General features: G+C 36.8%; 1 protein-coding gene across 4 annotated transcripts in view; it reads right to left on the bottom strand.

Moving 5' to 3' along the window:
* Positions 1 to 610: 610 nt before the first annotated feature.
* The window catches only part of LOC127411410 (lipid droplet-associated hydrolase-like), a 71,146-nt gene continuing 56,420 nt past the window's right edge, over positions 611 to 15,336 (bottom strand). For 2 of the 4 annotated variants that reach the window (XM_051646948.1, XM_051646947.1), the window contains exons 6-7: positions 7,743 to 7,825; positions 611 to 3,046 (exon numbers count right to left, since the gene is read on the bottom strand). In XM_051646948.1, coding sequence (XP_051502908.1) covers positions 2,855 to 3,046; positions 7,743 to 7,825 — 275 coding nt within the window. In that variant the 3' untranslated portion in view covers positions 611 to 2,854. Of the gene's footprint in view, positions 3,047 to 3,957; positions 4,141 to 6,928; positions 7,072 to 7,742; positions 7,826 to 15,336 lie in introns of those variants that run through there. The other 2 variants (XR_007892278.1, XR_007892277.1) reach the window with 2 other exon arrangements.

Below are 15,336 nucleotides of genomic sequence, written 5' to 3'. Positions count from 1 at the left end.
TCTGGGATGGCATGAGAGTAAATGATGAGAGAATTTTAATTTCTGGGTGAACTATTCCTTTAAGGTTAAATATTAAATCATGGCACAGAATATAAGAGTTTTTATGTTTGATTACATTGACTGAGGTGGTTTGAGGACTGAATAATATTACGTTCCTCTGGGATGTTGAGGTAAACTGTTAATATATTTCACTTGGTAACCCCCAGAATACCCCTTTTTATAAGGGGTCCCTCTTTAGCTCCTCCATTCACCATAAAACAAACTCCTGGGATGTGTCAGGAGCCAAGCTGGGGTCTACAGAATCCAAACAGATCTCGGTCTAAGAGAACAGCTGCTTTACAGGTAAGCGCTATTCCAGAGTCCCTCTAATGCTGTCTGGAAAATAGAATCAATCCATTCACGAATGACAGGGCTAATGTTGAGGTTCATTCATATGGAGACAGCTGCAAATATACATAATTTCTCTGCCTTAAACCAGGGTGCAGCTCAAGATCCATTAAAATTAATAATCTTGTGGTTCTGTAAGGTTCCATGTTGTTGCTAACATTTTGGACACTTGCAAGTACAGGCTTTTCTTTAATTTCTTTTCAGACAGAAATCAAACCACATATAAAATGTTCTGGGAGTAATTTAATCGAAAACTCAACAAAATATTACAAGAGACCATTTTTAAGGGATCATACAACACTGATACACAATGCTGAAAAAATACTTAACAAAAGCTTTCCTCCACAACTGAATATTCAAAATATCTTATATGTATGGCAATCTATAATATTGAGATGTAATTTGAATATAAACAAATGAATACATATAATTATAAGTGTTTCACTATAATCCATAATTAATTGACCAGTGCACTGTTCCACATTCCCTTGCATATTATGCATTTCTTTGTTTTGTGTCTATTTAGACATAGTTTTAAATACCCAGTACCTTTTTGGGCTTGAGAAGTCATAATTAAAATGTCCACTGGACAAAAAAAAATAATAATTAAATGAAATAAAATTATAGGTGCACTCAGTATTTTTCCCCCTCAACTGCACACATGAAATTACTGTTTAAAAATATAGCATATAATGGACCTCATTATTAAAAACAAAAACTAGAAAAATAAAATAAAAAAATCATTGAACATAGTTGCTAGGAGGCAACAATGTGTCGACAATGATTTATTTATTTCCAAAGACTGCATTTAAATATTGGAAGTGAAAATGAGCAATTTTACATTTTGTGGATGTTAAACACACACACACACACACACACACACACATACACACAGTAAGTAAACAATTTTAAAAATTATACCTGCTATAGGAAATATATATAAAAAAGTGTGTGTATTTACACTACCGGTCAAAAGTTTTGAAACACTTGACTAAAATGTCTCATGATCTCATGAAAAATCTTTTGATCTGAAGGCATATGCTTAAATGTTTGAAAATATTTTTGTAGACAAAAATATAATTGTGCCACCATATTAATTTATTTCATTATAAAACTCAAATTTAATTTTAAAGTTTTTGAAATTGATGACTTGGACCAAATAATAAAGAAAAGCAGCCAATAAGTGCCCAGCATAGATGGGAACTCCTTCAATACTGTTTAAAAAGCATCCCAGGGTGATACCTCAAGAAGTTGGTTGAGAAAATGTCAAGAGTACATGTCTGCAAATTCTAGGCAAAGGGTGACTACTTTGAAGATGCTAAAATATAAAACAGTTTTGATTTATTTTGGATTTTGTTTAGTCACAACATAATTCCCATAGTTCCATTTATGTTATTCCATAGTTTTGATGACTTCACTATTATTCTAAAATGTGAAGAAAATATTATAATAAAGAATGAGTGTTTCAAAACTTTTGACCGGTAGTGTGTGTGTGTGTGTGTGTGTGTGTGTGTGTGTGTGTGTGTGTGTGTATTTATATATATATATATTTACACACACACACACAAAACAGAAAAAACAAAGCAAAAAAAAAAAACATAACCTATGACAACTGCAAAATTCTCTATAGTGGCTGCATGTGTGACATCACTACACAGGTGATAAAGTATATCCATTCCACTGTGGCACAATGTTGCTTTTGGGCAACAAACACATTTAAGAAATTCCTCATAACATACAAATAATAATTATGATTCTAATGTTTTAAAATTAAGTTAACTCCCTCAAATTTCAATTACAATTTTTGATGTTTGAAAAATCAATGAAAATTGCTTTCTAAGGGCATTTATCCAGAGCAAAAATGTGCAGCCACCACACAGTGACCACCAAGATGCATTTTGTCCAACAAAAAACATTTTGTTGTTTAATTTAGTCATGCTATCATTATCAGCCATTTTTTGCCATCTTACATGTATTATGTGCTTGCAAAGTGAAGAAAATGGGTCAGTTGTTACCCAGAGGAAACACGGTGCAATAGAGGATTAAAGGTTTCAGACATAAGGAAATGAATATGTTCAAAATGATGCAGACTCACATGAAATCAAGACTCCAGTCATCAGTGCCCTAATAAAAGCTGTTTTATTCTACATGGAGTGGGTCGTCTCATGAGGGTCTACCATGTTGAGATCACATGACCAGCTGAGCCAAATACTACACTACTATTGCAACATAAAAAATAAAAACCAAAAAATATTACCTGCACCTTTAACTAAAGCAACAAACATAGTTTTGATGCAAATTATCAGTCCCAAAATTAGTCTCATTTATTAGAATATATGCTACAGTTAATCCAAGATGTTAGGAGCACCCAAATAACAGCCTTTGTATGATTTTGATGTTGTTTATCTGCGGACAGCCATTCAAATGCATTGGAATGAAATGTTAATCTGAATGAAGGCTAGCAATGTCACAGCATCCTCAGGTCATCATAGATCCATTCTGCAGTCATGTTGGCCACTTCCTCCCCTGCATCCAGGACAAATGCATGCCGGATGCCCCTTTCACACAGACGAATGTCGCCTTCAGGGAAGTCCTTTCTGATATCATGGTAGTACTGCACAGGACACCAGTGGTCCGTCGCACCATAGTAAAAAATAAGCTGACAGAGGAAAACAAAGTAAGCAGAACACCCAGAGCCGAAGATCTGTTTGATCTCATAAACATGATTAAGGTTTTTTTTCTCACATGTGAGGTGCACCACTACGAGTAATCATTCTGAGAGCAGAACTCGAACTACTGTATAAATACATCACAAAGCTTTTCTATTTTTCTGACAGACATCTGAGAGCAAGAGCAAGTGCATGTGTGTCATTGCTTGATAAAACCCCATCTTTCATTTTAAAGGCACACTCTTTGATTGTGGAATAACAAAAGTGGCAGCCCTCCCATTTGATTTATATAGCAACTTGTACCACCAATACATTTTTTTAGTATGTTGCTGCTTCATATTCCTCAAGATGTAAGAAGCAACAATCGGTGAATGATTAAAATCTTAAAATCTTGTTTTCTTTGAGAAAACTTCAAGTTAAAACCTTTTCTGTTGACTCATGATAAGATACGTTAGATGTACAAAGCTGATAAAACATAAATCAAAGTGGACGTGGGAATGCGCCATAAATCAAGGGCTGTAACCACTATAGGCGGACATCCCCCCTCACCCCCCATATTCAGATTAAAAATGAACCAATGTGGGTTTTTCAATGGCAGATCCTTAAACTATAACTATTGTTCCCCCAATTCTAAATACAGTCTTGCATAAATCTATAAAGCAAAACAACTAATGAAATCATAGGCCACATACACAATGCAAAGATTTGGGAGTGACAACTCATTTAAATGCAGGAGTGAATCTATAAATTTGTGTTTCTTTTGTGTAGGAAAAAGGTTACTCCTAAAATTTCAATGGTTGACAAAGTAATACCATAGCAATGCTTTGGCTGTGAACAAGAAACATGAATGCTAACAGTTTAACATATTTGGAGTTCGTTTTTTTTTTTTTTTTGAGAGAGAGAGAGAGAGAGAGGCGTTGTAGTTTGCCTGTGATTTACTTTGTTCTTTTAATCACGTCAACTTGTTCAGCTTGATTCTTTTTTCTGTACACATATTATTTAAAGGGATAGTTCACCCAAAAATGAAAATTCTCTCATCATTTACTCACCCTCATGCCATCCCAGATGTGTGACTTTCTTTCTTCTGCAGAACACAAATGAAGATTTTAGAAGAATATTTCAGCTCTGTAGGTCCTTGCAATGCAAGTGAGTTTTTGGGTGAACTAACCCTTCAGTATAAATGGGGTTGTAAGTACCTGAATTTTTCAGGAGTGAATTTGGTTGTACAGTGCAAAAAATGCTCTTAATTTCTCTTGCTTTCCAGTCTAAACACCTTTAGAACAAGATAAACTTACTTGAGAAGCAATATTGTTTAAGATATTGAGACTTGTTTTTTGAGAATATATCTCGAATTAGGTTTATGTTTCCTACCCCAATGTCAAAATTAAGAAAACAAGAAAAATCTATTTGCCAGTGGGATAAGAATAAAAAATAAAGCTACCGGAAATGTAAGATGAGGGCCCTATTTTAAGAGCGCTACATCTTAAGCGCAGTGATGTCACATGTGCAAAGTGAGTCGGTATAGCCATGATGTTTTGGTATTTTCGTGCAAGGATGCACCAAGTCTGTGCAAGTGGGTTTGGCGAAATTGAATGTGCAAAGTGCTAATGGGCTGGGTCAAGTGCAATTTAATTTGGAGGTTCTTCTTCTCCGTCAGCGTCCTATTATATTTTCCATTCCCTGTCAAGCACTGATAACATTCATAAGAAGTTGATAGATGGTAAATGGGCTGTATGCAATGAATTAGAAGGATAGAAATATGGACTTATGTTTTTTTGCGCATTAACTGCATCCTTGTTGAATGTAAGGTATGCAGTGTTCCTATGACAGTGACATGCTCCTTACAGGACTAAATGGATATAGGCTCCCTTAAATTATAGAGAATGTAAGTATAATTAATCATATTGATCTACTGACACACAAATCATGGCTAGTTAACAGTGATTGTCAGGGACATAATTTGATGTGCCACTGTATTCTCAGAGTTTTGGATATGAACTTTACTACCACCTGATGGTGGAATCTCTAAACTCCAAATGCAGGAACTGCTTTTTGGCTTTGCATTGGTTCTTAGAGGTCTTCTCAGGAAAATAGCAAATTGAGCTTTGTGCCACTTCATTAACATACAATACACCTAAAGTTTGCACGCATACAGCCACAGATAGCGCAAGCGCTCACACCCACGCCTACTTGTGCATTGCACTGGTACAAAAATTGCACTTAGAATTTGTGCTCTCACAAAAATTGGATAAGACATAGCCACGGTCATTGTGTGTAGTGCTGCGCATGACACGATCATGAAATTAGAGCCCAATTTTTATTTATTTATTTATTTTTTATCCCCTTTTCTCCCAATTTGGAATTCCCACTACTTAGTAGGTCCTCATGGTGGCGCGGTTACTCACCTCAATCCGGGTGGCAGAGGACAAGTCTCAGTTGCCTCCGCTTCTGAGACAGTGAATCCACGCATCTTATCATGTGGCTCACTGTGCATGACACCGTGGAGACTCAAAGCATGTGGAGGCTCATGCTGCTCTCTGCGATCCACGCAAAACTTACCAAGTGCCCCACTGTGAGTGAGAACCCCTAATCGCGACCACGAGGAGGTTACCCCGTGTGACTCTACCCTCCCTAGCAACCGGGCCAGTTTGATTGCTTAGGAGACCTGGCAGGATTCACTCAGCACGCCCTGGGTTCGAACTCGCGACTCCAGGGGTGGTAGTCAGCGTCAATACTCGCTGAGCAACCCAGGCCCACAATGAGCCCATATTCTTAATCTTAATATCTCACGCAATTTTGCTTCTCTAGTAAATTTAAATGGCTTAAGGATTTTTAGATGTTTACTGGAAAGCAAGGCAAAAATACTGATTAAGAAAATGATTTTTTGTAGGGTAGAATGTAGTTGTCACTCCCATAAATAGACAAAATGTGTGAACAGAACAGGGTTAAGCACTACGAAGAGGAGTGACAACCGTTTTAATCTGCAGTGTGTACGTGGCCATGGAGTGAGGCTTTAACAAAGGCATATCACACTGAGAACTTCACAGAAGGTCCAAGTGGGAAAACCATCATTTTTCAATGAAACAAAATGTAAGCAAGATTGACATTAAAACCTCTATGTCTACCATCTCCCTTCGAACACCATTGTGGACACTTGAAGGGTTTTTCCTTTAGTTAGGCTGCCGTAACCTCTGCTGAACGGTGCCAATAACATCAATGCGAAAGGAAAAACCACCCGTACAGATTTCTGAGGGCTATTTATTGGTAAGACCTCTAGAGCTGTACATAATAGAAAGATCAAATTCTCTTTGTCAACTGCTTTGCATGATTTCTCTGACAAACTGCATATTGTTTGGCCTTTGCTGACTGTACCAGTTAATCATGATGGGTTCTACATCTGTCGGACTGATCGATTTCACCACAGCCCATAAATCTAATAGAAGAGTCAGATGCATGTGGTTTAGGGCTGCGAGGGGTTTAAACATATGACCTCCTGTCTTCACCTTCAGCTTTTTCGGAAGAAAATTATTCTAGCATCGCTATTGGCAAGCAATACGTCCTGTATTTCCCGTGAAGCCGATACGAAACACCGGCACATACCCTGACACCCATGCAGACAAACAGACAATGTCAGAGACATGGATTGAATTCCTCGATGGAATTTGGGTGGGATGCAGAGATCAGACCACGCAAACTTGCTGGAAACATTTGATCGGGATCCAGGCTCGAGGGATTTTCACAAGGTATTTGCGTGACTTCTGCAAGCAGTAGTCTAAGTGAGTAGAGTGCAGAGGTGCTAGGTGTAATTTGAGACAAAGGTATTAAGTGTGTGATTTTTAATAGTAACAGGGTGAAAGAAGTGAAGACATCACCTTTTTAAGTGATGACAGATATAGTCCATCAGCCATCAGCAGCCTGGTCCTCCACCCTCTCTGTATGTGTATGTGGTCTCTGGTTTGCATCAAACCAAGGCATTGAAAGGTATATGCACTTCGGCGGGGTTCTTCCGCCCAAGCTTCCATTGAGAAAAAGTCAGGGTGATATGGAGTGCATCTATGGAGGATTTGATCTACAAGATCTGATTTCTAGCCAGGTATATTTGATTATTGAAAATGAGTGTAGATTTTATCTGCTGCCACTATATTTGCAGGCAGGGTCCAAAATGCACCTTTCACCACATCTGCTAATGGCATTTGATTTCCGAAAATTTACCGGCAATTAAAATATTCAGCCACAAAACTATTTTGTATTATTTTTATTATGGAAAAAGTACTCTTTATGAGATAACGTTTCGGTCAATTTTAAAACTTTTTAAATTAATATACTTCTTCATTAAAAGTATATTTTTGCCTATTGACATGGGATTATTTAGCTGTTTTTCCTTGCATATTTGTGACAAACGGCATACAGTAGATCATTATGTCACTCACATCATCATATTCATGATGAGCCATTCAAGGGCAAGGCACAAAACAGCAAAAACTGCACAAAAATATGTGAAGACGTGATTTTGTTTTGGTTATTTTTTGGTGGTTTAATGTCTGGAATGTTCCACATGTGTGTTGCCAAAAAAAAAAAAAAAAAAAAAAAGGAACTGAAATTAAGGAAAAGAGTATCTTTTGAAAGTGTGGTTAATCTTTGCAGTGATAAAAAAACTAATGTCTGATTTGGTGGTGTGATCATTACCTTGCTGAGGTGTTGACGTATTGTTAAGTTGTCTCTTTCTACAACCAGTTGCATTTCTTGGCTCCCCATGTACATCCCATTTGCTGTAGAGACAGAGACAGAAAAAGAGAGAAAAAAGCAAGACAAATTGAGTGGTACATTACAAAACTGCAATAAATGAGAACTCATAAACATTTACATATCATACTAAACACAGCAGCCATGGCGGGTTGACTAAACACGAAAGTATCAAAATAAAATACACATCCAAATACTGCCGCAACCTCAAAGGCCAGCACTCTTACAAACATTGAAACAGCAACCAGATCATGAGGATTACATCTGTTCCTGTTCACATTTACTGTGGATCTAGACTCTGACTAACAGTTTAATGATGCACAGTGATGTCATTGTTTTGAGGCTCAGACTCTGTGCATTGAAATCAGGTGTGTCATTTGTGAGTATTTCATTTTGGTCTCTCACTGGTTCTCTAAGTGCAGGTCTTGCAGAGCAGAAGGTTTATAAAAATACCAAACCAAATATACAGTGGCCCCAAAAAGTATTTGGACACTAATATCATTGCATTAGCTAACAATATATCAAACATCACATTTCTTAGTCATTTTTGCAATTTTGCCATTTTTTTTTTTTTTCCAACCAACTGGTCATCGACATGCTCCACTAAGTTTTTCAGTGGAACACATAATGAGATGTTAGACAGAATTACAGCCTCAGTCACTATTCACTTTCATTGTATGGAAAAAGATGCAATGAAAGTGAATGGCGACTGAGACTATATTCAACTATACATTTAACTGTCCAAAAGTGCCCAAATACTTTTAAGGGGCCACTATATATATAAGGAAGGAAACATAGACAGGAAAGAGGAAAAATCTTTCAGGAGAAAGAAACTTGATCCTTTTGATCTTACATTCCATTAAATTTTTCTTTGTTGGGAATGTGCATGTGCAAGCTTTATGAAAACCATTAGTTTAAAAAAACACTTTGGGATTTTTTTTTTCATTTGCCATTTTGTCCTTTTTTTTAAACTTTTTATCTCAGCAGTCTGAACATCACACACACACACACACACACACACACACACACACACACACACACACACACACACACACACACAAGATTCATGAGCTAATACAAGCCACTTGACATCATGACCTTGGAAACTATTCAAAGGAACTGATCCTGATCTTGTCTCACCCGGGCCAAACATTTGGCCAAGAGATGTGTTATATCCTTTCTTATCTGGACATTCCTTACAGCTCGTGTAGATGATTATTAAAACCCCCATGAAATCACACTACTCTTGATTTTTTTGACAAGATTTCTGACCTGCTAACGTATTTCCTATTGAAACTACAGTATAATTTCAAAAGGATATATTTCCTAATTTTCTGGGAAGTTTTGGCAGAACATATCAAAAGATTTGTTTTATTTTGTTTTATAGCCGATAGGCTTTAGTAACATTACAGCTATATACCTACTTGCTAGTTGGCTACAGGTGGTATTAGGGGAGGGACATTCTCACACTAGAGAATATTTGATTGGACAAAATCTATGTAGTGCAAGATGACTCATGAATACTTCTGTTCCAGACCGCAAATTTTAAACATGCAATGTATATCCGCAAAAATTTAATTTTGTAAACTTTTAGAAGTACATTAGTATACAGTATAAATAGCTTCAAAGATAATATTCATGGGGTCTTTAACCCATCAACTATGGAGGAGGTCTGTAGGGTAGACAGAGTAATGATTCAACATTTATAAATATTTAGTTTCAACATCTGTAGACACTTTTGCACAATATAATGTCTCAAACATTGATATTATATAGCCATATTTATTGGCTGCAGTTTAAAGTAGTTTAGAAATCTACTACTTATCCATATTCTGTGCTGTTGTTATAACGTACCTAACTACTGGGGTGTGTTGTAATCAGAGACATTATGGAATGAGACAGGTCACTGGTATACTTATGAATGGGAAAAATCGCATAGCTAAATATGGCATCTCTATGAATGAAATTTACAGTTCAAGAAATGTTCCAGGTTCAATTCAAGTTAAGCTCAATCGACAGCATTTGTAGCATTATGTTGATTACACAGATATAACTTTACACAGGAAAGGTTAGTAATTAACACAATAAAATCATATTAACAAGGCTTTCATTTCCGTCTTGTGGCTATACTTTTGAAACAGTATTTTATTTGTAACATTTATGGATTGGCCCCATTCACATTCATTGTAAGTGCCTCACTGTAACCCAGATTTTTGCTTTTTTTTAAAGAAAAGTTGTCAGATTTACTGCTGACTTCAAATATGTTTTTATTCGAAATCTTGACCAACCGCTTTGGAGATTTTGGTCTTTAACACTTAAGTGAAAAGCCTATGGATATTACATATCAAATTATATAGAGAAGCCAGTTCTCTCATTTAATATTCATTAACATGCTCGCAAATCTAAACCAGACGTAAAGTTATACACTCACCTCAAAATTGTTTTTGTCCTGTAAATCCTTTATATTTCTACACACTGATCATCGCAAGTGGGTGGTGCTCATGTACAATAGTGATTTCACCCCTGTGGCTAATTTCTAATTGGTTAAACTGATGGTGTTACAGCTCACTCCATGTTACAACACTCCCTGGTCTCCCCTACATGTGTGAGTCTGTGTACACACATGTGAGTATGTGTCGGTTAGGGAAAACTCCTCTAATGACTTGCTTCCACTGAGTGAAGAGGAAGTGAGGGTCTGATCACACATCCGCACAGCTCTAACACTATCATATTAATCTTGCTCTGCCTCCTATATCACCCAGCACTATTAACACATTTCACAAGACTGAGAGCCTGAAACTAAAAAGGGAAAAAAGGTAAGTAATCTATTTCATCCTTTTCCTAAAGAAGAAAGGCATGGAAAAAAGTTAAGGTTAAGTGAGTAAAGTTATGCCATGTTTCATTAATAAGTTCATCCTTAAAGTTTGTTCCCTTACACTGGAGAGTTTAATTCAGTGCTATATTTTACAGCTCAGAGGAAATTACTTTGGGAATGGAGGAAAACTGACTGCAAGCCTTCTATACAAAAAACTAAGGGGATTCTCCTTCTAATTTGTGGTGCTTTCTATGGGACGCAAAGCATCACTATTACTATTTCTCATACTAAGATATTAGAACAAACCTGTAGCCCGAATTGTAACATTACAGTGTTTAACTCATCCAGCACTACTGTGCTACAATGTGAACAATACCTTGTTGAGAAGAGGTGTGCTATTATTTTTCAAAGTCATCATCAATTGTCACCTGACAAAATATAAAACAAGTGAAATAAATCCAATAGACTTAAGATTGAAGAAGGGATCTGAGCCACATCTAGGGACCATGATATCATAGAAAATTGGGGTGGGCTCTTTTGACTTGGGCCAGCAAGTAACCACCTGTAACCACCCAGAACATCCTAGCAACCATAAAGCAACATGCTAAAATCTACTCAAAAATTCAGTAACTTGTATAGCAACTGCCTGACAACAACACCCTTTATGGTGGCAAAGTTTGAATAAGCAAGAACCAATGACATTTTATTTAGAAAATGGAAAAAATAATTATCTCTTTCTTACTTAAATGCAAGCCTTTACAAATATTCACTGCTGAAATGATAAAAAAAGGACAAGAACGTGTGCATGTCATATTTCAAAGAACTGTTTTGAAATAAGCAAGATGTGACAAAATGTCCCCTTCATTCCAAACATCAGAGGAGCTTAAAAGTTAATGTATTTAAGTTGGCTGCTGTTTGCTTCTAAAAATAAATGGAAAGTTGTATGTATGCTTTGAGCAAAAGCAAATTCTTCTTCCGTTGCATATGTCACGAGATCAGGTGGAAACAAATATTTACCATAGTATACTCTGAATATATAGAAGACTCACTAAGGCATCTAATTTTACTACACTAAACAATCTCCACCCACTGAGTTAAACTGGATCAGAGGATATTAAAACCAGAGGGTTTATCAGAAGTGTAAATTTAAATATGGGGTCACTCTCATTTTCACTGAGCCAAGCTTTAATACTTCCATTTTCCCATAAAGCTGAAGCGCGTCATTTCTGTCAATTAAAAAAATAAATAAAAATAAAAACGATGGTTTTCAAACACTCCCCCATCTGCCATTGGTTGTACAAACAGAAAGTCCCACCACAGACTCACACCAATGGTTGAGCCAATGTTGCTGTGTCTGGCTGGTCAGGATGCTCCAACAAACAGAGCAATGTTCTGATAGCATCACAGAGCCAGTATTCACACTTTTCTGATAAATCAGCCAACAAATGGCTTTCTCGCAGTTTTGGGCAGGACTAAAAATATACAAGTATTTTTTGTCTGCAAGTAAATGAACAGGAAAAAAAATAGTCTCCCAGAAGAAAATTTGTGTGCTGTTTGTGCATTTGTCCAATGCATAGCAATGGGAACTGATTATGCAAATTACAATATTGTAAACATTTTATTCTAAATATATTCACAAATTATAATCTTGCAGGTGACACATAGAACAGACAGATGTATGTACCAGAAGATAGGAGGAAAGCACTGTGAGAAGAAGGAAGGGGAGAAGAGCTGGTTTTGTAGAGGGATACGGGTGTGCCAGTCTTGGGGCAGCGATCTGCGAGACATCCCTTGTTCTATATCACTTATCTCCAGGGGGTGTCGGGCTAAGGGGTTTGGCAGGGCACAACATTCCAGTCAATTTTACACATCCTCACACATGCCCCTAGTTAAGAACTGACTGGTGAGGTAGAAAAGAGGGATCCATGTGCAAAAGTACAGACGCAGATGCAAACAGATAAACACATGGCGATATTTCAATGTCTCAAGTGAACGTCTGGAGTAGGGTTGCAAAGGGGCGGAAAATTTCCGGTAAATTTCCGGAAACATTCCAGAAACTTTCCATGGGAAGTTAAACTAGGGAATTTTGGAAATATTGGAAAAAACTTTGGGCACTTGCTATATGCTGCTGCATCTTTGTAGCATTCTTATCATAGGTCTTTGCACAGTATTTGCAAATGTACACAGCCTTTCCTTCTACATTGGCTGAGGTGAAATGTATCCACACATCAGATGGCGCACGTGGCATTGTTCTGTATAATAAGATTAGAAAAAAGCTTGTAAAAAACACTAATGCGATGCCATGCACAGATATATAAATAGTTAGCTAAACAACTGGAATATTCTGAAATGGTAAAAATATATTACAAATCAAATAGCTAAATCAAACTATAACCTACGTTCTTGTACGATAACAGAAAACTGGCTAGCATAAGAAACAGCATCACAGTTGAGTTAGCTAGCACCATGATAGCTAGCCTCTTAAATTGTCAATGAAATGGTGTTATCTAGCTTACATTTAGCATATCTGATTTACTGGCTAGCTAGCTACTGTATAAACACATTTTGATTTAGTATTTGCTAGTTAAACTTTGATACCATAGATCAAATATATTTACCCTAGTAATATCATCAAAACTTACTTGACTGGATGTAGTCCTTGGGCTCAAATGCAGTAGTGTGGCTTCAATAGTCCTGCTGTAGTAAGTAGCCTGCAGTAAGTAGTGTGGTGTGTGTATGTGATTGAGGAATGCGCAGAGTAGAAATTCAACTGAATTTGCATTAAATCTGGTTGTTTTAACCAAGATTATGCTGCAAGTTGTTTTTTTTTCAACTACATTTAAGTTCCCTGTTATAGGCTAACTTGCAATTTTGCTAATTTCCAGTTTATTCCCATTAATTCCCGTTAATTCCCATATATTCCCGTTAATTCCCATATATTCCCATTAATTCCCATGGAAAGTTTCCAACTTTGAAAATTCCCGGAATTTTGCAACCCTAGTCTGGATTACTGCAATGCTCTTCTGGCAGGACTTCCTGCATGTCAAACCTCTGCAATTGATCCAGAACGTGGCGGCACGATTGATCTTCAACAAGCCAAAGAGAGTGCATGTCACGCGCTCTTTATCAGTCTACACAGGTTGTGAATGATTGCTCGTATCAAGTTCAATGCATTGTTGCTCGTAGTGCCATCTCACAGGGGCACAAAATCAATTTCCCAGACCTTCACTTCAACAGTTCCTCGCTGGTGGAACAACCTGCCAAACCCCACCCGAGCAGCTGATTCTCTTGCCACCTTCAAGAAACATTTGAAGACACATCTCTTCTTTCGCCAGCACCTGACTCAGTCCTAATAATGCAATAACTGTCTTCTTTCTTCTTTTTAATAAAATAAAATAAAATTAATTTTTCTATCACGTTTTCTCGCCTTCCTCTCTACTTGTGATTCATTAAGCATTTTACAACTGTGTATTACAGCACTTATCTTATAACTGCCTTTTTAGGATGAATCACTTCTCTCATTTTCCTCATTTGTAAGTCACTTTGGACAAAAACATCTGCTAAATTAATAAATGTAAAAGTTTATTTTTTCATACTTGCACTGGCAAAAGTTTCACTGGTCTCACCAAAATAAATAAATAAATAAATAAATAAAACCATCCATTGCACGTCTAGCAACATCCTTGAAAATGATGGCAAACAGTGATTTGTTAATGATTTTTTTTACCCATTCTAACTGATGTTTTCACAAGTCAATTCTTGCAAAAATATTGCAATTTGTCATTCTTGCTACTTCGACAAAACCTCATGTGTGTCAGCCAGCAAAGATAATGTTACCACCATGGTGATATATTTACAGCAGAAAAAAACAAAACAAACAGCCATGCTCAAAACATCACAGAAAACCAAATGTTAAAGTTTACATGGCATAAAAAACACTGCATATGATCGACTTATGTAAGATGTAGTAACAACTCATCACTTGCCCAATGGAGAAAGTGAAAGTTTCTTTAACTGGTTCAAAATCTCTCACACACTGGCCATCCATAATGTTGAGCCCTGTTGTAAAAGACAGTAGTGATTTAAAAAGCAGAAGAAGCCCTCGCAAACAAAAGTTTTTAAATGTTTCATCCTGTTAAGTTCAAGATGCAGATGGGGAACAAACAGCATTTTCTAATGTCTTCCACTGTGCCTAATTTGCCTCTTTATACTTCACATTTGCTTTTAATTTTTGCCCAATTGTCATGTTGAAATTTATTATACCATCACACGCTCCTCTACTGGTTCTAAACCAGACCGAAAACAATCTATTTACTTCTTCTCTCCAGTCCCTTTGCATTAGTAACACAAACAGGAGAGCTTCAAGTTCATGATGGCAACTGTCTGAAGTCCATGGATTTAGAAATTACAACGTATCATCCAGTTTCTCTGCTGTTTTTATGGACCACAGAGTCTCAATGTGTTTCTCTTTATTCTATTTTCCTTAAAAAGAGCTAAACGAAAGCGACAGTTATATTCCCTTTTCCAATTCAATAACACATGTCGTAATAGTAAGCCACATCAACTGAAATACAATACAGGTTTTTTTTCTATCTCATTCTGTTAAATAGAGCACACGGTGGGTGGCCGTGTTCTGTTGCACCTTGTTTAAAGTCACTTGCCAATTTGCAGAGCAGAAATTTTGGGGAGCTACAACAAAAAAAAAAACCTTGCATTAACACC

Source organism: Myxocyprinus asiaticus, chromosome 20, assembly GCF_019703515.2.
Source record: "Myxocyprinus asiaticus isolate MX2 ecotype Aquarium Trade chromosome 20, UBuf_Myxa_2, whole genome shotgun sequence".
NCBI lineage: Eukaryota > Metazoa > Chordata > Actinopteri > Cypriniformes > Catostomidae > Myxocyprinus > Myxocyprinus asiaticus.
Note: the sequence above shows the minus strand (reverse complement) of the source record. Positions and strands in the feature narration are given on the sequence as shown.